The sequence below is a fragment of the Oncorhynchus keta genome, chromosome 10 (genome assembly GCF_023373465.1).
Source record: "Oncorhynchus keta strain PuntledgeMale-10-30-2019 chromosome 10, Oket_V2, whole genome shotgun sequence".
NCBI lineage: Eukaryota > Metazoa > Chordata > Actinopteri > Salmoniformes > Salmonidae > Oncorhynchus > Oncorhynchus keta.
The window spans coordinates 53,195,329-53,220,009 of record NC_068430.1 but is presented as its reverse complement, the minus strand read 5'-3'; the positions used below and the strand labels follow the sequence as shown (position 1 = coordinate 53,220,009).

The following is a 24,681-nucleotide window of genomic DNA, read 5'->3' as shown; positions in this document are numbered from 1 at the left end:
CCAAACCACACCCTATTTCCTACATAGTGTACTACTTATGACTAAGGCCAATGGGGCTTGGGTCAAAAGAAGGGCACTTTGTAGGTAATAGGGTGTCATTTGGGATGTAAAGTATGACTAAGACAATGGAGGTTAAAACCAAAACAGGTTCTGAAAATTCCTCCATGAAAATTGAATTCTGCTGTTACAAATAACAGCCTTAGGAAAACCAAATGGCCAAGAACATTGTAGAGAAATTAATAATTTTGTTCATCAAAATTATATATATATATAAAAAATTTAACTTTTAGTGATATCTCAAATTACTGGTGTAATCCCACCGAGTCATGACACTCCATTTCAGAACTCTTTCATTTACTGAGGATATTGCCTTCTACTCACTTCCTGAGCATACAGCCATCTATAACTGTGATATCATTTATTCCAATGGGAAAAACACCATGTAAATAAATAATACCATCCATCCAACTACTTTAGTAATTCTACTCTGTGATAAACATATTCATATTCAAAACTCATTAATCAACAGTCCTCGAGCATTCACACCCCCTTCATCTGTAAGCAGCTGGTCGGAGATTGAGGGATGGCTTAAAGATATGGCTTCTTCTAAAGGGAAGCAGACCGTTTTATATTCCCGAGCATGCTGAAGTACTTTCGGGCTCGTGAATCTACAAAACACCTCAGATGTGGCTGGCCATGGAGTGCACTCTGTGTTTGAATAGACAATCAGCTGTGGGGTCAACATTGAGGTGTTTGTATGGGTGCAGGGTAAGTTACTTTCTAAATGTAAATATGTTACTAGTTACCTGTCCAAAAATGTTATATCTCCAAACTCCATCACGTAATCTGATTACTTTCAGTTAATTTTGCATTACTCTTAAAAGGCATTACAAGAAGACAAAACGGATCCATCAAATGCATTTTTGTGTAATCAGAGTGGTCTCTGAGTTGTCGTCAAACCGGGTAACCCGCTATTTCCTGACAAACCTGGAAATGTCACTCTAAAGCATACACATATGTCTGGATATGTTTAGAGCTTTTATAAACATGAAAATTCAAGCCTGATGCAACCTGAGCCCTACATTAAAGACATTTTATGAGGCAAAGCCCAAATCATTTCACTGATACTGTATCCAATACATAGGTTATAGGCTCATTACAGACAACAGAAAACATAAAAGCCCATAGATGTGGCTATGCTCTCTTGGTAAGTACATTAAACAAGCTAAAGTAATATGTTGGAGTGTTTTATTTATTTTTATTTTATATTACTAGGCAAGTCAGTTAAGAAAAAATTATTGTTTTCAATGACAGCCTAGGGACAGTGGGTTAACTGCCTGTTCAGGGGCAGAATGACAGAATGACCTTGTCAGCTCAGGGATTCAAACTTGCAACCTTTTGGTTACTAGTCCAACACTCTAACCACTAGGCTACCCTGCCGCCCCGTGGACAGTATTACTGTATTGTATTATTTGTATTATTTTATATAGACTGGAATTAAACACGCGATGCACGCGATGCTGGTGCAGGCCTTCAAAGTTACAATTCTAGGCTTGCAATTTAGAGTTTAATTTTGAAATATAATATGGTCTATAAAAAAAATAGGCTTATGCACTATCTTAACTTTCATAATATTTTGCCTGATGTTGTGCGACGTGGGTATTACCTCTTTCTCTCTGTCTTTGCTTCTTTCCTTCCTCGCTCTCAACAGTTATTCTTATCATCATCACTGTAATGACATGCTTGAATACTATAGGTCTATAAAAAAGATGCAGACGGGTTTCTCTTCAAAAAGAGTGACGGGTCAAAATAAATCACTTCTATTCTATAGCCTATCACTATTGTGCGTTTTCTCTTCTTTCAAACAGCGAGTTCTTTTGGCTGCTGTATTTAACAAGACATGTCATTTGTACAGCGCTTTCATTACAGAGGAAAAATAAATACAAATTACAATAAAAATGTCGTACATGTAGAATTAAGGCAGGTAAAATAGCAATAGTAAGGTAGGTGCACAATACATTTTAGATTGGGATCAGGACTATGAAGAAGACTGTAGAGGTGGATTTTAAGGCCTGTTTTAAAATTTCCGATCGATGGAGAGGCTCCGGGATGGTCAGGGAGAGCATTCCATGGGTGAGGGGCAAGGAAGCAGAAGGCTCGGTCCCCCATAGCTCAGAGATGTGTCTTGGGGACTTGAATCAGTAGGGTGTGGCTAGAGCGGAGAGTGCACTGTGGCTCGCTGATTGAGTTGAGGTCGCTGACGTAGGTGAAACTCGATCCATTCAAGGCATTAAATACAAGCATGAGAATTTTGTAGTCGATCCTGTAGTTGACCGGTAGCCAGTGGAGTTGGCCCAGGATCGGTGTGATGTGGACTGACTTTTTGGTCCTGGTCAAGACCCTAGCAGCACTGTTCTGGATTATTTGGAGCCTCTGTGGTGATTTGGCAGGGAGGCCCCAAAACAGCACATTGTCAATCAGAGAGCCAATGAAGGCGTGGAGGAGTTTCTCTGCATCTTGTTGGAAAAGAGTGATGGTATATCTTTTAGATAGATTTTTTTATTTTTATATTTGTTTTATGTGGGCATCGAAGGAGAGAGAAAGATCAAACTTGACTCCTCGGTTGAAGATGACATATGGATGACCTGGCCGTTGATTGTACAGTGGTTGCTCAACTACAAGTTTTGAGATTACGCTGGGGGATTTAGAGGTCATTTGTGGTTTAGTATGGCACCCTGCGTCACTGCTTCATTGCTCCAGACCAGCGCAAGGGGGAGTTAGAGCACAGCTTATACTTTCGGGTCCCAAGGCGCTAATGTGTATTTAACTGACAATGCATGGGGCCTCCTGAGTGGTGCAGTGGTCCAAGACACTTTCGCTCACTTTAGGTCATTGGTAAACAAAATAATCTCCAAATTATAATTATTTTTAAAACAAGCCATAGAAAGTTGGTTGCAATTTCAGTTTAATCCTTAAACTCAAATATACGAATTGATTTTTTAAAAACTTTATTGGCTGTACTAGATTTTCCGTTCCTCCTGAAAGCCCTAGTCTACTCACTTAAATTGAGATCCTGGCCATGGTGCAATGGTGTTGTTACAGCATAATCAAAGTGAGGACAATAGGTGATCTTCTGTATACTTATGGCCTATAGTTAGCTGAAAGTCACACCTTTCCAGTACTCCTCACCCTGCCCCTAACTCCACCCTTACCACAGTTACCATTCAAAAAAGAGCTGTTTATCCAAATAAAAATGACATTGTGACCAAAGAGAACAGACAAAATGGACATTGTTTTCATCAACCAGCTTCTTTCTATGCTGCCACCCATTCCAGGGTTAGGACAGTAACCACCAGAGGACTTGAGCCGGAGCTGAGAGGATCACCAAAACTAGAGGTATTTTGGTTTCAGTGCATTTTCTTAAACAAATATGTAAATACCCTATCAATGTGTAGTCATACTGTGTAATAAAATTAATAATTAAATAAAGGTTTAAAAAAAATGTACATTTCGAAATAATTGTGTACGAAAAACGGGAATGTGTTTTTGCAGAGAGTACAACCATGCCGACAACCATGCGTGGAGATCAGTGGACAAAGAGCTGGACAGCGGGCCACACAAAAAAAAGCATGGTTGCCAAGAAAGCGGTTCGTTTTGCTAGATTCTTAAAATGTGTACACAGCATGTGTGTGTTAGAGTTAATTCTTAATTGATCTACCGTTTCTATCATAGGCCACTGTAATCGATGGGGGCTCAGGGCTGTAACATTCTGCTCATCTGATGAAGGTGCACATGGATCAGATTCAAACTTTGAAGACTGAGTCGAGACTGAATCGAGTCATTGAAGGCAGACCAGCAGAAAGAGAAACATTATCTGAGGGTAGAGATACGGGCGGCAGCTGACGCATTGGTCCAGAGCCAGGCGGTATTGGCAGAGAGTCACTCGTCATTGGCAGAGAATCAGGCGGCATTGGCGGAGAGTCAGGCGGAGAATAATGTTTTGAAGAGGGCGAGAAACGAGATGGAGTCACAATCCATGCCGGGCACACCTGTGAGCTCTGGAACTCCACCTCCAACAGGCAGAGTCAACATACCTGGCGGGTTCGTCAGGTCGTCGGTTCACACTGACATTTCCATTCCTCTTCTGACAAAATAACTTGACAAACTGCTCACCAGGCACAGCAAGGTCTGTCTGTACCGTTATGCTGTTCTGCTATTCCAAGGATGTGTAACCGAAGCGAGATACCACGAGTGGACACAGAATACCAACTGGGATGGATCCCGAGGCAAATGTGGCTTACCAGTGAATTTCCAGGTGTTCATCATTAATACTGTGTCTCAGAAGTTTCTGCCCAAGACTTGTGCTACCCGGAAAAGCATTAAAGATGCTTTAAAGATGAGTTAAATGTGAGTTAATGAGGACTTGAGGTCACCGAGAAAGTCTGGACATGGCCTGCTCTCCCTTATGTAAGAAATTAGGCACTTTACCATGTTTACTACAGTATGTACTGTAGGCTGTTTACTTGTCAGACTGCACAGTAGCCTAATAAACAAATGCAAAAACTATCTTCAATATGCCTTAAATGTTTTATTATCCAAATGTTTAAAGTGTGTGTGTGACCTCATGCAACCGCAAAATGTTGGATAAAGCATATACTGTACAGTACTGTATCTCTTCATCAGCATCTGTATTCTATAATAATTATAAAAATACTCTTTCAAAATGCAGATGTTTATATCGTTATGGATCCATAACGAATTCCTATGGGAATAAATATCACTGAATGACAGAACTATTTGAACAAAGTAGGCTAATGAAGGTAAACAAATAGTTGCTTACTGGAAAATACTCGATCTAAATTAATGAAAGAGACAGCATTCAGAGGTCAAGACAGTGCTGCTCTCAGACAAGCATGGGGACTGGTCTTGATAAATCAAGATTTGTATTTTCCCTGAATCTTGGTTAGACTACAATTAAGGTGTGGAAATGTTAGGACTATTTTGCTCTTACTATAGTACTGTAGCCTACTCCCGACCAGACACGTTGTTCAGCGCCATTATTGGCTATTAGCAGGACAATAGACTCTTGCCAAGAAGGAGGATAGGGGGAGAATTGTATCGTCAAATGTATTTCTTAGTTAGGTTGGCTGTATCACAACCGGGCGTGATTGGGAGTCCATTAGGGCGGCACACAATTGGCCCAGTGTCATCCAGATTTGGCCAGTGTAGGCAGTCATTGTAAATAATCATTTGTTCTTAACTGATTTGCCTAGTTAAATAAAAGGTAATGTTGTACAGCACCATATTTTCCTAACCCTGAGGGTTTTCGTTTTTTTTATAGAAACACCATAATATTAATCACACTAATAAAGCTAGATATCTTAAAATGAATCCCATATACTATGTTCTTACAAAAAAAGCTTTTATGAGGTCGCTGACGTAGGCTTTTGGTTTCTCTCCCTCTAAAAACAGAAATAAATAATTCTAAATAAACTTATTTACAAATTAGTAAGAATGTCTGGAGGGTCATGTGACCTACAAACGCAATGGTCAGAAGACTCTGAAGCTCCTGCCGATAATTCCTCATTCTATATTTTGTTGAGGTTATCTACTTCAAGGTTTTATACTTTCTAGTGTAAATGTTGGTGGAAATGTCTGGGGCCAAGAAACATACGGGTTCACCCACCAAAATGGCAAATAAACGCCAGAAAACTGAGGTTACTAATGATCCTAGCTTTAGCAATGCCATCGCATTAGCTTTAGCTGAACAACAAGAGAGGATGAGGTGGTGGTTACACGTGCTGTTGGTGCAGCAATTCAAGGAGTGAAGGAACAAGTTGCTACCTTGCAAGATAAACTGGACACCCACGTGTGATCAGTTCGAGCACTAATAGAAAAAGTGGATCACATTCAAACTGAGCCAAAGGGCCTAAAAAGGAGGTGAACATCTGCATTTCTGAACTTGAGAAGATGCGTTTCAAAATGGCGTCGCTTGAGGTTCAAAACAGACGCAATAACACAAGGGTCACGGGGCTTACTACAAAGGGAGGTGATGCAATTGCTTTCCTGCAAGAAATGGATTGCGTCACGTGGTACTACTCCGATTCAAATGGAAAGGTCCCACAGGATCTACAACCAAAATGCAAAGAAGGACAACGCCAAGACCATCGTCTTCAAGGTTTTCAGATACCAAGACCGCAATGCTATTCTACAAGGAGTGCGGGAAGCAAGAAAGAATGTGCCCATCCAAGATGCCAGGAGAACCATACGTTTTGTGCAGACTACAGTGCCTTCACAAATGAGTGAAGGAAAGCATTTGAAGATGTCCAGAGGGTGTTGTACATGCAGGGCATACCCTCTTTTCTGATCTATCCCGTTACCCTGCGACTTACTTTCAACGGACAGCAGGTTGATAAGGAGGCGGATAATGAAACGGGAGCAACTGGGCGCTAAAGACGCAGTTAACCGGGTAGCTAACGTTTAGTTGACTACTCAACTCTTATATACAGCGGGGAGAACAAGTATTTGATACACTGCCGATTTTGCAGGTTTTCCTACTTACAAAGCATGTAGAGGTCTGTAATTTTTATCATAGGTACACTTCATCTGTGAGAGACGGAATCTAAAATCCAGAAAATCACATTGTATGATTTTTAAGTAATTAATTTGCATTTTATTGCATGACATAAGTATTTGATACATCAGAAAAGCAGAACTTAATATTTGGTACAGAAAACTGTGTTTGCAATTACAGAGATCATACATTTCCTGTAGTTCTTGACCAGGTTTGCACTGTCATGTATTGTCATATTATGTCTTGTTCCTGTTCTTTCTCTTCACTCCGTCTCCCTCTGCTGGTCGTATTAGGTTACCTTCTCTTTCTCTCCTCCCCCCAGCTGTTCCTCATCTTCTCTAACTACCTCGTTCACCCTTTTCCCACCTGTTCCCTTTTTCCCTCTGATTAGGTCTCTATTTCTCTCTCTGTTCCTGCTTCTTTCTTTGTCAGATTCTCGTTTGAGTTTCTCATGCCAGAACCAAACTATCGTCTCATTGGCTTCACCCTTGTCCCGTCCTGTCGGAATCTGCCTGTTCATCTGATGCTACGTGTGATCAGGTACCTCTGTCCTCTACGACCCGCGCCTACCCAGAGAGACCAGCAGTCTGTCGCCGCTAACCCAGCTATTCTCCTCTGCTGGTAAGAAGGGGACTCTAACCCAGCTATTCTCCTCTGCTGCTAAGAAGGGGGACTCTTCTGTAAATATCAGAAGGACTTTTTGTTTCATTTGTCGCCCTCTCTGCGGGTTGTCTATTTTGCCATTATATACATCTGAAGAGGATCTATGTCTTCCCTGTGTTTTTACATTAAAGGACTCTGTTTTTGTTAAACCGCTTTTGGGTCCTCACTCAAGTGCATAACATGCACACGCTGCAGCATGGATTTTGGCCCACTCCTCCATACAGACCTTCTCCAGATCCTTCAGGTTTCGGGGCTGTCGCTGGGCAATATAATAATAGACTTTCAGCTCCCTCCAAAGATTTTCTATTGGGTTCAGGTCTGGAGACTGGCTAGGCCATTCCAAGTTGCCCTGGCTGTGTGTTTCGGGTCGTTGTCATGCTGGAAGACCCATTCACGACCCATCTTCAATGCTCTTACTGAAGGAAGAGATCTCGTGATACATGGCCCCATCTATCCTCCCCTCAATACGGTGCAGTCATCCTGTCCCCTTTGCAGAAAAGCATCCCTAAAGAATGATGTTTCCACCTCCATGCTTCACAGTTGGGGTGGTGTTCTTGAGGTTGTACTCATCCTTCTTCTTCCTCCAAACACGGCAAGTGGAGTTTAGAACAAAAAGCTCTATTTTTGTCTCATCAGACCACATGACCTTCTCCCATTCCTCCTCTGGATCATCCAGATGGTTATTGGTAAACTTCAGACGGGCCTGGACATGCGCTGGCTTGAGCGGGGGAACCTTGCGTGCGCTGCACGATTTTTAATCCATGACGGCGTAGTGTTTTACTAATGGTTTTCTTTGAGACTGTGGTCCCAGCCCATCTTCAGGTCATTGACCAGGTCCTGCCGTGTAGTTGTGGGCTGATCCCTCACCTTCCTCATGATCAGTGATGCCCCACGAGGTGAGATCTTGCATGGAGCCCCAGACCGAGGGTGATTGACCGTCATCTTGAACCTCTTCCATTTTCTAATAATTGCGCCAAAATGTGTTGCCTTCTCAACAAGCTGCTTGCCTATTGTCCTGTAGCACATCCCAGCCTTGTGCAGGTCTACAATTGTATCCCTGATGTCCTTACACAGCTGTCTGGTCTTGGCCATTGTGGAGAGGTTGGAGTCTGTTTGAGTGTGTGGACAGGTGTCTTTTATACAGGTAACGAGTTCAAACAGGTGCAGTTAATACTTCTTAAAGAAAAACTAACAGGTCTGTGAGAGCCGGAATTCTTACAGGTTGGTAGGTGATCAAATACTTAAGTCATGCAATAAAATGCAAATTAATTACTTAGAAATCATACAATGTGATTTTCTGGATTTTCTTTTTAGATTCCGTCTTTCACAGTTGAAGTGTACCTATGATAAAAAAAATTACAGACCTCTACATGCTTTGTAAGTAGGAAAACCTGCAAAATCGGCAGTGTATCAAATACTTGTTCTCCCCGCTGTAACTTTATTTTGGACAGGAACTTCACCTCGTGCCGGGACCGAAAACGGAGGACGCTTTCCTTCACTGTTGGAGCTGAGGATTAACATTAGCTGGCAAGTGGAGCTGGAGGTTGGTTCAACCTGTTGACTTTATTTGGGACGCTTTATATGATTTCTTCATTATTAATATTATTTAGTACCGGATTACAGAAAATATGGTTATAGTTTCACTGTTTGAACTCTTGGATTTACAGCAATCGTCAGACTACCTAACGTTTCAACAACATTTAAATAGAGGAATGTTGAAGTTGGAACATAATTAGTAGGGGTTGATAGCTTTGGAGGTGATTAACATTTATCACTTCATTGTGTCCCTATTTTCCTAAACCATTGTAGCCAGGTTTTGTTTTCATGTTTGGCTACACAGCTTCACAAGTGTCATTTCGCTTGGTTATATCACCCTGAAATATTTATTTGATATTTTGGATAAACTGATTGGAATATATTTTATTTAGGAGGAATAGGCCATAGAACAGAACAGTTCTAGAGAACTACAGAGCTGTGTTGTGTGGATGTCACACTTCTCAGAAACAGGACAGGGGTTCTGGCGGCAAGTGGGGGGAGGGTACTTAATCTCGGTTACATGTCACTACTTATCGAAGGTAAATCTAAACCACTTTCAGTTCAACTCGTAATTACCAGGATTGTTTTTGACAATGGTTAAAATGTCTCTTTTATGCCTGAATGTCAGTGGGTTGAATGCAAAAATTAAGAGAACTCAAATGTTTAGACCAAATATATTGATATTGCATTCATCCAGGAATCTCATTTGCTTACAGGATAAGGTGTATAAAGTTGCTGCTTCGACTAGTGGAGCCTCTAAGTCTAAAGGCGTGGTTATTTTGATAAAAATGAATATAAACTATAGTTATCGAAAAGACTAGCAAAGATACTTCAGGCCGCTTAGCTTACATTTACAAGTCTATATATGGCAAGAAAGTAGCATTTGTGTCTATCTATACACCCGTTGTTTTTGAGGACAGCATTTTCCCTGGGCTTACATGAGAATTGTTATCACTTTCAGAGTACGAATTGGTCATAGGGGCAGATATGAATGCCGTTTTCAATCTCAAGCTTGATTGATCCACGCAAACGTTTTCACAACAATCAGCATCATTAGCGTTGAATGCAATGACGGAACATCTCAATAATCTCTGATGTGTGGCGAGTTCAGAATCCGGGCATCAAAGATTATACCTTCTTTTCTGCATATCACAAATCATACTCTAGAATTGATTGTTTTCTATTCACACGTACTCTAAGTATGTGCGTTGCGCCAATACAAATAGTGCCTGTGACGCTTTCAGAACATAATCCCAAGGTTACTCAAGTGGATGTGAGCTTTAAGGTAAATAAAACATACGACTGAGTTCATCATGCATAGAGTGAGGCAGAACTATTATTTTAATGGGAGAAAACCAAGCAGGCTTCTAGCCTTAAAATTGAAACAAAGTGAATCTTGTACTTCTAGAAAATCTATTCAACCACCAGTTAAAGGTTTACTTTCTCATCCACAGTGTGCTGCCATCCTGTTAGAAGGTAACATATTATTTTATTACAATGGTTAAATTGGATTTTCATTGTGTTCAATGGTGTTATTTGCCCCCTAGTGGCGCTTTCTGGTACTTAGAAAGACAACGCAAACGGGAAATTCAGAATTTGTTTTGCACGCATAGAAGCAGCTACAAACAACGCTACGGTGCAGGTCTTTCAATGTAGTTATTTCTTGTCACGCTTCAGCCTTGGAAAAATATTTGTTTGTAAGTTCGATTCAAGCATTTAGCTAATGATGATAATCTTGTTATTGATAGTTGCTTAAATATCAATGTTGGTTGCATTTACTCACAAATTGCAATGCCTTTAATGTATGTCGTTAGCTGTATTACTTTGCTCATGCGTCATGCAAACGAATTGTAAAATATACAATACTGTAGTTTTGTTACTGTTTCTAGTGTAATATGCTTTGTTATTCTACATAGATGGTTATACATTATTAGAGTAATGAAAGGAGCCAATTACCATATGGTTAACAATTAGCTATATGGTTTGGCATCATGCCAGATGCATGGTACCTTAGCGCGTGCTTTGTATTTATGCAATTTCAAAAGTTTAATGTACAGCTACAGTATGTCGGTGTGAATTGAACACTAAAGTATATTATTTTCTGTATTTTGCAGTTTCACAACATAAACGTTTTCAATATATTCATTCAAGAAAAGTCACGCCTTGGGAGTTTTATTGAAGACTTAGTTGTTAGCTATCTGTCTAGTTTTGCACGGGAACGCAACTCAAGGGCAGAATACACAGGAAATGAATGCAACATTTCAGTCTTTTTACCGGAGTTATATAAACCTTCTATCCAGTTTGAACAAGACAAATGCAAGCAGTTTTTGGATAATCTTGATTTGCCCGTATTGGAGGAGATGCAATCTGCGGATCGGGGTCGACCCATCACATTAGAGGAACTGGAGTCAGCACTGAAAAGGTGCTAAAAGGGTAGATCACCTGGTCCGGATGGCATTCCACTTGAGCTGTTACAACATTTTTGGGACATTTTAGGACCAGTATTTTTGGAGTCAATTCATTCGGCCATCGAAAAGGGTAAAAAAAAAAATAATAAAATATATATATATATATATATATAAATAAACCTCTCTACTGCCAAAGAAAGGGAAAGATAACACAGACTGTGCAAATTATTGTCCGTTCGGACCAGAAATGTTGTTTAAAAGTATTGGAGTTACGGATGGAAAAGTATTTGGATCAAAGTCGATTCACATGGACCAATCAGGTTTTATGAAAGGTCGCCTTGCAGCTGACAATTAATGCACGATTAATGCATGTAATACATGAACCACAACAGCTGGACACCGTGTGCTGTGCTGTCTCTAGATGCTGAGAAGGCTTTTGACAGGCTTGAATGGCAGTACTTGTGGGCTGTTTTGGAAAAATTTGGGTTGGGAAATAATTTTAGCGATATGGTTCGTGTGCTATATGCTAACCCTGTTGCTATGGTTTCTACTAATGGCATACACTCAAGTTCATCCCCTATTTTTCGGGGATGTAGACAAGGAGATGGCCTATTCCCAACGTTATTCATTTTGTCGCTAGAGCCTTTAGCAAAACATTTAAGGCAGAATGTAGTTGCTACTCCTATTCTGATTAAATACTCCTCTCATACCATTTCACTATATATATATATATTCTATCTTCATTATCCACATTCCCCTGCGGTGAACAGAGGCAATGGGATTCCGGTCTGACCTTCTTTACTAGACAGAACACAGCGGTATACATGCTGCAGGCATGGTGCCGGTAACTCTGCTGAAACACAGAGGTAAACAAGGCATCACATAGAACTCTGACTGTTTGTTTGAGAATAATAATGGTTCAATTATAAAGTTAGACGCGTTAAATTACACCAGTGACTGTTACCATGGAAACTATGAAGCGTACACTCAACAGAGAAACAATGATAACAAATGTCATGTGACTTGTCATTCTGCAATAAAGTTATGTATGGGGAAAGCGTTATAAGAAACAAAAACGGGACCATACAGATAATTGTATGCATTCATATATGTGTTTTATATGTTATGTGTATCGCCATGTGTATAGTGCAAAGTGAGTGTTAACGTGCATGAAATTAAAATGGCCTGGGTTTTACCACGCGGTCCAAATTGTGGCCATCACACACATGAACGCACACATTAACACACGCATGTCAGTATGGTTACACACTCAGAGGTATAGCCTCACACATAGACTGTACATGCTCTCAAACATACGCACAAACACACAACTACGTATAGTAAAACTACCACTAACACTTACTTAAATCCTTCAGCTATCATAGTTTAGAACTTGTTATAATAAAGCTTATACTGTGTGGTTTGGTCTGTATGTATCAGCATTTCAACTGATTCAAAATGGCCGCCATTTAGTTATTATGAGAAGACACTAAGTCATTATAAAACGGTCATGCATGTTAACAACAAGTCCACCAATGAAAGTGGACCTTTGTAGCTCAGTTGGTAGAGCATGGTGCTTGTAACGCCAGGGTAGTGGATTTGATTCCCGGGACAACCCATTTGTAAAATGTATGACTGTAAATCACTTTGGATAAAATCGTCTGCTAAATTATTCAAAATGACCGGCATTTAGTCATTATGAAAAGATACTAAGTCATTATAAAAGGGTCATATATGCTAAGGACAAGTCTTACAACACATAACCACATCATAATGCATTATAACCTACCTGTTGGCTTTAAGTAAAGTGTTGTCACACTACAAAACCTTGTCCCCAGGCTATTGGGCAAAGCATTTGGCAGAAGTGTCTGGGAACGGGATTGCCACACTACCACCTGCAACATACTGCACACATCTTCCTTGTTAGCAGTGAGAGTGCCTGGAGTCTGGGCTCGGCAAGCACACCAGTCCAACTGGGAGACTGGAGCTGGTAGCACCCTTACCCAATGGCAGTCACTGTTTTCAGCCTCATTAGGCACTTGGCCCACAGCCTTTTGCCAGACAGATGTTGCCTCTACAGCTGCTATTACGCCTTCTCAATGCTACCTCTTGATTCCCATGAAGATTTTTGTTGTACATTTTGGTAATTTAGTTGAAATGAATCACACTTCGGCTACATTATAATGAGACTTCCCAATGGCACTAAATCAAAGTAGGACCAATGTGGGCCCGTCCAATACTTTTCTTTGGCCCCAGCCTCAGTCATAGAAACACAAAAGGCTGAATCTTTAGGCCAAGCACCGATGTAAATCCCAAAGGTGGAAAAAGGACATGAAACCTAAGTCGGGTTCATTGAATGTTCTTTTGAGCTCCTTTTTTTTTGTTTTAGCTTAAGGCAGAATGGGGCAAAATTTTTATTTGGGGATGAGTGAGTGTGCATTAAAAAGTTTTAAAATACTTATCAGTATTGGGTGATTAGGAAACAAAAACAGAAATACATCTAATCTGATCAAGTGCCTGGACTAATTTGACAGGAGTACCTGGACACAGAGATTTATATCACTCAAAGCTTTAATTGTGGATGCAGTCCCCCTCTAGATACAATCGGTCGCATGCTGGCAATAGTCTCCTGTATCGAGACTGCTGTGAAACTCTCCTCTCAAACCTCAACAATCTTGTCAGACAATTCCTTATCTCTCTCTTTCTCCTCTTGCTTTATCACTGCAAACGCCAATCAGGCTTTCAGGCACGGTTCTCATGTTGAAGGGGGAATCAATGTGTCCCGTCGTTATCTCCGAGGCGGTGTGTTAGTGTTCTAGGCAGCCAGATGTAATAGTCAGGCTGGCAGGCAGTGCCTTGGTCTTATCAGTTCTACTCAGGTGAGCTCACTATCTATCTCCCGAATGACTCATTAATCAGTAGAGTGCTGAGGCGCCACTAGCTCAGACCCAGCACAGCCCAGGATAGACCTCAAGGCCCCCTGGGACCATAACTGCGCCAGCACTGTAAAATAAACCATGCCGCGACATTGGGTTGGTCACAGCAAGCACCCAATACAAATTCATGCATGTACAGTATGCGCACACGCCTAGCTATACATAGGTGTTTGTTTGGTCAATGCAAAGGGTCCATGTTGCCGCAAAACAACATTCACAGTTATGTTATTGTCAGCTTGGAATCGATAGCAATTTTATGCTAGATAAAGGCATGTTGTATGTTTTTTATTTATTTAACTAGACAAGTCAGTTAAGAACAAATTCTTATTTACAATGACGGCCTACACCGACCAAACCCAGACGGCGCTAGGCCAATTGAGTACCGCCCTATGGGACTCCCAAACGCGGGCGGTTGTGATACAGCCTGTATTCTTGTCATTAGATTTTCTGTTTGATAAGCATTTCCGCATGGACCATTTCACCCCTGGGCAGGTTAACCTGGGTTCAAAGCGAAAATGCCAAGGAGTCTGAACCAATGACATATATAAACCATGGATTGCTGATGCCATGTATTGGACATTGAGAGGCCACATTGGCACTCCCAAGTAGAAGCAGTCCTGCATAGGATTGAATGGAATTCTACCAGTTGAGGCTGCTAAAGGGGAGGACAGCTCTTAATAATGGCTGGAAAGGAGCGAATGGAATGGCATCAAAACACATGAAATCCATGTGTGTGAGGTTGTTGATACCTTTCCACTTATTCCACTCTAGCCATTACCACATGCCTGTCTTCCCCAATTAAGGTGCCACCAACCTCCAGTGAATTTTATAGTATTTCAATTAAATTCTTCAATGACAATATTACATGTTTTTAAGCATTTTCCTGTTGTAGTGGGGACGATAACATTAGCAATCTCTGAAAAGTATACTTTAAGGAAAATGTTATGTATATATTTTTTATCTATGTTTAGCCGACATAATATAATTTAAAAGTATGAATTATGCTGTCTGCAATATAATACATGTGGCAAAAACAAATGTAGACATTAATAAATGCATTTCTAGAGCTTCCAAAATATTTTTTTACAATGGTGGGCGAGTGCCAAGATGGAGGCACGGTGGCTTTAACACAGCGTCAGTCTAGTGCAGTGGTTCTCAAACCTCTCCTCGGGGACCCCCAGCCATTCCATGTCTTTGAACTATTCCAGAGGTAGCACACCTGATTCAACGTGTCTACAAATCATTATAAGCCCTTGATTAGTGAATCAGGTGTGCTAGTTCAGGGCTACACTAGAACCACAGATCTAGTGTATATATAAATCATTGGTCTGAACCTACTAGCCTGTTCACCACAGGGTGAACTCTGTGCCAGTGTGAAAACGCCCATATCATTTGCAAGACTTTTAATTAGTCTCTAATCAATGTTTTATCCATCCCAAGACTGACTCTAATGCATTGGCTGTACACTCCATTTGCTAGGACCAAGATTCCAAATGAGTAGACGTAGTGCTTTTGCAGGAAATAATGTTGATAAAAGCCTATTACTGTGATTGTCTATGGGAAGGAGGAAGAGAGAGACTAACTGCATATGACTTGATAAAAGTATACTATGTTCAATCTATAGGAAGGAGGGACAAAAGCCTACTGTTATTCATTGGTAAAGAGAAAGAGAAAAACTGCCTAAGGATGTGAATCTCATGTTTCTGACAACAGTATTTAAAGAGGAAATAGGATGTGAGCAATGGCAAGACAGAGAGACAAAGTGTATAAATGCTCATTGATCAGAAGCTCTACTCTGTTACAAAAAAATATCCATACTGCATAGGAATTTAACGACTGCATAGGGCTATGTTTTGGATGACTGGCTGCGAATGTTTATTGAATTGTTTTATTTCTGCCTTTTCTATTCCAGACATTCTGAAATTCACTAAAGCATCTCATGTATGTAACTTTAGTCTTTCACAAAAAAGCCTCATATCATGATTCAATAATTTGGTTCCTAACATAGGAAACATTTGCCTCTAGGCGCAAATGCAATAGTGTTCGGGCCATGTGCTTTGCTTTACAGGAACACAAAGTAGGAGCTAGTGGAGCTGTCCAGTTGCTTTTGGTGCTGAATTAGGAAAAGCCCAGGAAGGGTTACAGCAGTACACTAAATTAAGCTCAGTTAGAATCACATTAAATCAACAGACTATTAACTATAGTTAGAGGGGAAATTCTGGTGTGACTGCCACTGGTAAAGCGTTGACAATTCAACATTCAACATTCAATTCAACAATTCAACATCTGTGTAATTTAAGGAATTCACACTGACACAGCAGTAGCCTATGATCTGATGTAAAAATGCATAATCCACGTTCCTAAAAGCATAATCGCATGGATCGCCTAGGTTGCCATTTAAATGGATAAAGTATTATCAAAAGGTTATGTCAACAACATTAACAAAAATGTAAAGGAATGACAGATTTCAAAGTGATGCCAAGTAGCCCAGATTAGATTGTTATCACAAACTAATAACAATGTAGCCCATACCACCATTCACACCCGTATAAAGGATATGTATGGAATAGGCTACATACATGTCTAATTAAAGTATGATGATATTGAAATTATTTCTGCTCGTGCCAACCCACTGGGCACAAACTGGTTGGATCAATGTTGTTTCAATGTCATTTGTCAATGTATTGTGACGTGGAATCTAAGTGGAAAATACATTTGATTTGAAAAAAAGTAATCTAAAATCAAAACCGTTGTTTTGAGTGTGACATTTTAACCACAGGATTATGTCATTATTGTAACAAAATTTCAACAGAGACAATCCTTGTATAAAATAAGCTGAATTTGTACCTTTGAAGCAACGTAAGATCTTCAACGTTATATCCAGTATATATATATTTTTAAACTATAACTTGGGCAGTACCTCCTACTGGATCTAAAGCTACCCTTTGGTCTCCCATCCAGGGTCATTGTCTCATGGCCATCTGCACTGACTGTACGCGCACTGGCTGTGACGTTATCGCGTTGGCCAAATGTTATAAAGAAGTGAGGCACAGTGCCAGCTGTCAGAGTCAGATACATGCTGATTTTTGAGAACATTCCCATAACTTGGGTACCATACAAACTTCATCAGCAAGCAGACAAATTAACTACCGTAAAGGATATTAAAACAAGCTCAAACTAGGCTGCTTGATGGTGAAAGTTTGCTCAGGTGATCGAGCATGATTTGCCAATGTAGCCATTAGCCAGTGTGGCATAACTATAGAGAGCGGAGTGATTTTCAGAATAAGGAACTAGTGTTAGGCTGAGCTAAATCTAGATTTTTTGGGGGGATGGGTTACACATTAATACTTGACATGTTGAATTCACGTTTCCATCTCAACCAAAAATCGAAGTCATAAAGAACAGGACGAAATCAAATCTAACTTTATTTAAATTGTAAATGTTTGATTTGGTCCTACTCTTCAGCTTAGATTTTTGGTTGAGATGAAGGCGTGAATCCAACATATCAATGATTAATTTGTAGATAAAGTGGAAATAAAGCCAGACCAAGTTCCACAGATGGAAATATCCAAGCAGGAAATGAATCGCCTTTAAAATGTTGATATTTGGTTGCATTGACAACCAAACAGAATTTAATGTCACATTTCAAATAAAATGAGTAGCCTATTAACTTGTTGACAAGTTAGCAAATTATATGTTGGATTCACGTCTCCAACTCAACCAAAAATACAATTAATATTAAGCCGGTGGCTCAGATGGAACTATCCAAGCAGTAGATTCAGTGCATTCGGGAAAGTATTCAGACCCCTTGACTTTTTCCACATTTTGTTACTTTACAGCTTTATTTTAAAATGGATGAAATAGTTTTTTCCTCCCTCAATCTACACACAATACCTCATAATGACAAAGCATTTTAGAAATGTTTGCAAATGTATATAAAAAAAATGTATAAAATGTATTTTAGAAATGTTTGCAAATGTATAAAAAAAATATTTAAAAAAATGAACGAAGACATTTACATAAGTATTCAGACCCTTTACTCAGTACTTTGTTGAAGCACCTTTGGCAGTCTTCTTGGATATGACTCTACATGCTTGGCACACCTGTATTTGGGGAGTTTCTCCCATTCTTCTCTGCAACTCTTCTCAAGCTCTGTCAGGTTTGATGGGGAGCGGTGCTGCAAAGCTAGTTTTAGGTCTCTCCAAAGATGTTCGATCAGGCTCAAGTCCGGACTCTGGCTGGGTCACTCAAGGACATTAAGAGACTTGTCCTAAAGCCACTCGTGCATTGTATTGGCTGTGTGCTTAGGGTCGTTGTCCTGTTGGAAGGTGAACTTTTTCACCCAGACCTGAGGTCCTGAGTGCTCTGCAGCAGATTTTCATCAAGGATCTCTCTGTACTTTTCTCCGTTCATATTTCCCTGGATCCTGACTAGTCTCACAGTCCCTGCCGCTGAAAAACATCTCCACCGCATGATGCTGCCACCACCATGCTTCATCGTAGGGATGATGCCAGGCCAAAGAGTTTTTGGTTTCATCAGACCAGAGAATCTTGTTTCTCATGGTCTGAGAGTCCTTTAGGTGCCTCCAAGCAGGATTTCATGTGCCTTTTACTGAGGAGTGGCTTCCGTCTGGCCACTACCATAAAGGCCTGATTGGCGGAGTGCTACAGAGATAGTTGTCCTTCTGGAAGGTTCTCCCATCTCCACAGAGGAACTCTGGAGCTCTGTCAGAGTGACCATCGGGTTCTTGGTCCCGACCCTGACCAAGGCCCTTCTCCCCTGATTGCTCAGTTCCAATCGGCAGCCAGCTCTAGGAAGAGTCTTGGTGGTTCCAAACGTCTTTCATTTAACCTTTTCATAGGTGAGTTCCAAATATTTCTAACGGTTTCCCCAGCATGAGTTGTTTTAAGCACGTGATGTGAGAACGCACTCACTATTCCAAAACGTGATTGTTACGCAACATGTTAGTAAACAAGCGCTGCATGCTCATTATCTATAGGCTATGTTTCAACTTGTTCATTTCTAATTATTTTCTATACAAGTTGTATTTTCTAACAACAGTTTTAATTGAGGTGTGTTCCGCCTCCTCATTAATTCACATAGAAGTAGCCAATTTCAGTGTTCACGGACAATTTATGTTTGAGGCTTTACTGAGCCGGACAAACTTCCCTTTTTGAGGAGGGCTCTTCCCCATTTCTTCCGCACATCAAGTATGCAGACATTTGCACAGTCTTTCATGAACTGGCACATTTTCTGGCTGGCGCTCACATTGTTCCATTGAAGTTTTCCTTACAAATAATAACTTTGGACATCTGTGCGTTGCTATCAAATTAAGTGCCTTATTTTCTGTATATCGTGTTTTCGTTTCAACTGTAGCATACAGTGTATGTATGTATGTATGTATGTATGTATGTATGTATGTATGTATGTATGTATGTATGTATGTATGTATGTATGTATGTATGTATGTATGTATGTATGTATGTATGTATGTATGTATGTATGTATGTATGTATGTATGTAATGCACAGTACCAGTCAAAAGTTTGGACACACCTACTCATTCAAGGTTGTTTTTTATGTAAAAAAATATTATCTAGACTGTAGAATAATATTGAAGACATTAAAACTGTGAAATAACACATTTGGAATCATGTAGTATCCAAGAAAGTGTTAAACAAATCAACCTATATTTTCTATTTAAGATTCTTCAAAGTAGCCACCCTTTGCCTTGATGACAGTTTTGCACACTCTTGGCATTCTTTCAATCAGCTTCATGATTTCAATCAACAGGTGTGCTTTGTTAAAAGTTAATTTGTGGAATTTCTTTCTTTCCTTGAGCCAATCAATTGTGTTATGACAATGTAGGGGTGTTATACAGAAGAAGATGGTATTTTACCAAATAGGGCTAAGTACATATTATGGCAAGAACAGCTCAAATAAGCAAAGAGATACAGTTCATCATTACTTGAAGACACGAAGGTCAGTCAATCAAGTAAATTTCTAGAACTTTGAATATTTCTTCAAGTGCAGTCGCAAAAACCATCAAACGCTATGATGAAACTGGCTCTCATGAGGAACGCCACAGAGGATTGCAGAGGATAAGTTCATTAGAGTTACCAGCCCCAGAAATTGGAACCAAAAGAAATGCTTCAAAGAGTTCAAGTAACAGACACGTCTCAACATCAACTGTTCAGAGGAGACTGCGTGAATCAGGCCTCCATGGTCGAATTGCTGCAAAAAAAAAACACATGACTGAAGTACACCAATAATAAGAAGAGACTTGCTTGGGCCAAGAAACACGAGTAATGGACATTAGACCGGTGGAAATCTGTCTCTGCATATGTGGTTCCCACCGTGAAGCATGGTGGAGGTGGTGTGATTATTGAATCAATTTTAGAATAAGGCTGTAACATAAAAAAATGTGGAAAAAGTCAAGGGGTCTGAATACTTTCCGAATGCACTGAATCTACTGCTTCTCCTTTAAAATGTTGATATTTGGTTGCCTTGTCAACCAAACACAATTTCAATATTACTTTTGTAATACTGTGTATTAGTCTTACAAACTAATGTAACATTCAACCTTAAAATGAGTAACACATTCATGGCCACATTTAGGTTACTGTAACTACACATTTCTTCTGTAATCATATTCAAGATAAGTTCAAGATCGCATGCATAGGTCATCGCAGGTCTGTGGGGACCTTCAAAATTGCTGCAATAATAATGTGCAGAATCTTAAACGGCATTGATCCCTTGCACCCAGGGAACCTCAACTACAATCCAGGTAATTGGTTCTGCTATTAGATGCAGCACTGCTATAACATCTGTTGTATAAATAAACAAAATATCTCACTTTGTATTCCCATTTAAACTTTGCTGTGCTTTTAAATGGTTGAAAGTGCAGTGAGACTAAACCTAAAATCAGACATTGTTTTTCCATTGGAATTTGGTTGAGCTTTTAGATGGCTGAAAGCATAGTGATAACTCATTGGCAATTCAACTAACTTTTAGCTGTCTTTTTGATTGGGTGAATATACAGATAACTGCTAAAATAAAGGAAACACAAACAAAGTGTCTTAATAGGACATTTGGCCACTACGAGCTACCAGAACAGCTTCAATGCTCCTTGGCATAGATTCTACAAGTGTCTGGAACTCTACTGGGGGGATGCGACACCATTCTTCCGTAATAAATTATATCATTTGGTGTTTTGTTTATGGTGGTGGAAAACACCATCTCAGTTGCTACTCCAGAAATCTCCCATAAGTGTTCAGTTGGGTTGAGATCTGGTGGCACACACACACACACTTTAAAACCCCCTAAATTTCCTTGAGACCCCCCTTTCAATGTCACTGAGATCTCTTCTTCTAGCCATGGTAACAAAATTAATGGGCAACTGGACATTTTTATACACGACCCTATTCATGAAGGTAATCTCGCTTAATTAACTCAGGAAGCACCTGCTTTCAAAATACTTTGTATCCCTCATTAACTGGAATGTTTCCTTTATTTTGGCAGTTACCTGTAAATTGTAATCTCATTGCTCAATGTCTTAACCAGATATTACCCAATATACACGTTGAAATGACCGTGGTATGCCCAGTTGGGAAACTATACATGAATGACTGCACGCCCAACAACCCTCACGCTACACTTCCCGGTGAGTCCGTCGTTTGAATGTCTTCACCGCCTATATAAAGAAGAGAATAATGAACAATGTTTCAGACGCCTCCCGAGACCGTGTTGGTGGCTGGAGGCATTTTTTTTAAAATCACCCTGGTCTTGCTTTTAACCCATTTAAACAAATACTTACACGTATGCGTGGTAAATGAATGCCCATCCTCTTGGTCTCTCCAAAACATTGTAAAGAAAATTCTGCAGTCTTCTGTAGAATACAGTTCTCTTTGGAGGCTTGGGTTTGCCGGAGAGGCTGGATCTCGGTTTGCTAAGGATGCTGCCCCGTGTTGTTGCCTTGGCGTCCGCACCTGCTATGAGCAGCGCCGCATCTTTGTTTGAGTCCGTAGCCCCAGGTTCTATCCCGACAAAGCCTACTTTGAGTTTTTTCTCCGCAGCTGGACCCGGGTAAACACCGCCGTTGCCGGATTTCTTGACCATTCTGCCGAAATACTGTCATGTGGAGCTTGTAGATTTTTTCCGCCCTTTACCAGGTAACATCATCGCAGTGCTGGGCGTATATAATGATTCGTAGAGCGCCGGAGACCCTGACTGTGCACGTTGCTGAGGCTACCCTGCCTTTCTGAGAAGCCAATTGAAATGCAGAGAAGAATCTGCAATGAACACAATTCTCCTACCTCAGCGTCTTCCGGCCACCTGACAACAAAAAGGAAATTAGGTGAAAACAAATGTTTTTCTTATAGCCTATATATAAACAATGTAAACACTGACAGTCAATAATTTGTTTTGCAGTGTAGCCTAAAGGCTACAAACAAAAAGTGTACATATGATTTCCTCCACGTTTGGCAATCCATCTTTAAAAATTATATTACCGAATGAAATAGACTATGTTCAAGGTTAGAACCGCTCATCACAAGTCTTTTTCAAGCAATAATAGCAAAGTACTTCATAAGTAAGTGTTCATGTGGTAGGTTACTGTCCCAATTTGCCTAAAGCTCCAAACTAATGCCATAAGCAAATAATACAACTATTCTATAGTGCTTGAATTACAGTCCTTGCCCATATTCAAGTGTGACCAGAGTAGTACTGATCTAGGATCATCCCAGATAAGCACTTTTAGTCAGACGCTTTATGAGATGCATTGGATTGCTACAGTAATCAGATTCTTCATGTGTTTGATCCAACCCCCCCCCCCCATCTTCCCCTTGGGGACACAAACCTAATTACATCTGAAGACAGGCCCTTAAAGAGATGTTTGGCTACCATGTAAGTATACTTTTTCTTAACACCAGAAGAAATCCACTTTTTTTCGAGCTGAAAGACGATATCCAGAGCTTACCCATGATGTTGCACAATGATTTGTCAATAAGTCATCGGTTTAGTCAAAGTACCAGGTATTTGGGCTTGAAGTGACAAATTCGAACTGCCCACTTCGTGCAAATCCATGTCAATGTTGTGTCTTTTCCTATGAGATGATGTGGAAATTATTTTTAGCCTACGTTTTCTTTCAGGGCTGGGTCTTATTTGAATGTCATCACCCACCAACATGGTATTGTTTATTTATCAGAAACACCTGCAAAGTTGTTGATCTTCGCGAGTCGCAAATGAGCCTAAGCCGATGGTCAAGTCATGCATCATCCAAAACATGAACCACCAAACCGCACTTCTTAACACCCGCCCACTTAACCCAGCTGCACCAATGTGAAGCCAGCTGCACCAATGTGTCAGAGGAAACAACTGGCTACTGAGGTCAGCCTGCAGGCGCCCGGCCCGCCACAAGGAGTCGATAGAGCTCAATGAGCCAAGTAAAGCCCCCCGGCCAAACCCTCCTCTAACCTGGACAACTCTGGGCCAATTGTGCCGCCGCCCTATGGGACTCCCGATCACGGCCGGTTGTGATAGAGCCAGGAATCAAACCCGGGTTTATAGTGACACCTCTAACACTGCAATGCAGTGCCTTAGACCGCTGCAACACTCGGGAGGCCCACACCTCCACTTTCTTTACCTAAAAATGAACAATCCATTTTAAAATGTGTAAATGTTCACAAAATGACAATTTTACAAAAGGTATAATTGCATGATATTATTGTATTTTGCAACCCTGCTCCCCCCGTCGCCCCAAGTGTCTATCATATAATGACCAGGCACACACTAAAGAAAATTCAAGGAACATGTTTATTTATTTTGTTGTACTATTGTTACATTTGCAATGGTGTTTTGTGTCCGATGTGCTCAAGATGTTGTCACATGTCATTTGCGACGTGCATCATAAGCAAAGTCACGAGTGGAGGACAGAGGAGCCTCTTAAAGAAGAAGTTACAGGTATGTGAGAGCCAGAAATCTTGCTTGTTTGTAGGTGACCAAATACTTATTTTCCATCATAATTTGCAAATAAATTAATTAAAAATCCTACAATGTGATTTTCTGGATTTTTTTCTAATTTTGTCTGTCATAGTTGACGTGTACCTATGATGAAAATTTACAGGCCTCTCTCATCTTTTTAAGTGGGAGAACTTGCACAATTGGTGGCTGACTAAATACTTTTTTGCCCCACTGTAGTACATACTCTCATGTTGTGTCGCGCCTGCAATGATGTCCAATAATGTCAGAGGAATTAAAATAGTTTTGTTGTTTGTAGTAACATCTTTGTTGTTGTCATGTCACAAAAACGGCAGTGGCAGGGGGGGTTGATGACTTTTAAACACCAGGCTCTAGGACAGCCAAAAACAGTGTTCCTCTAGGAATCTCCTCCACGCGCTCATAATTTGTTAGCACTGTAGAATGGAGGTTAAATCTAAGAGTAAGCTAGTTGAGGCATTTTGTTCAATTTATTCTACAGAGTCTTCTACTATAGGTTGATACAGTGTCTCTCAGGGGTGTAATTCACAGGTGTGTGTGTGTGTGTGTGTGTGTGTGTGTGTGTGTGT

The 24,681-nt window shown here is 40.4% G+C and overlaps 1 protein-coding gene across 4 annotated transcripts in view; it reads right to left on the bottom strand.

Annotated features, from left to right (window-relative positions):
- Positions 1-22,435, bottom strand: part of LOC118388951 (potassium voltage-gated channel subfamily KQT member 2-like) — an 82,118-nt gene extending 59,683 nt beyond the window's left edge. For all 4 annotated transcript variants that reach the window (XM_035778587.2, XM_035778590.2, XM_035778589.2 and 1 more), the window contains exon 1: positions 21,933-22,435. In XM_035778587.2, coding sequence (XP_035634480.1) covers positions 21,933-22,234 — 302 coding nt within the window. In that variant the 5' untranslated portion in view covers positions 22,235-22,435. The remainder of the gene's footprint in view (positions 1-21,932) is intronic.
- Between the last annotated feature and the right edge of the window lie 2,246 nt (positions 22,436-24,681).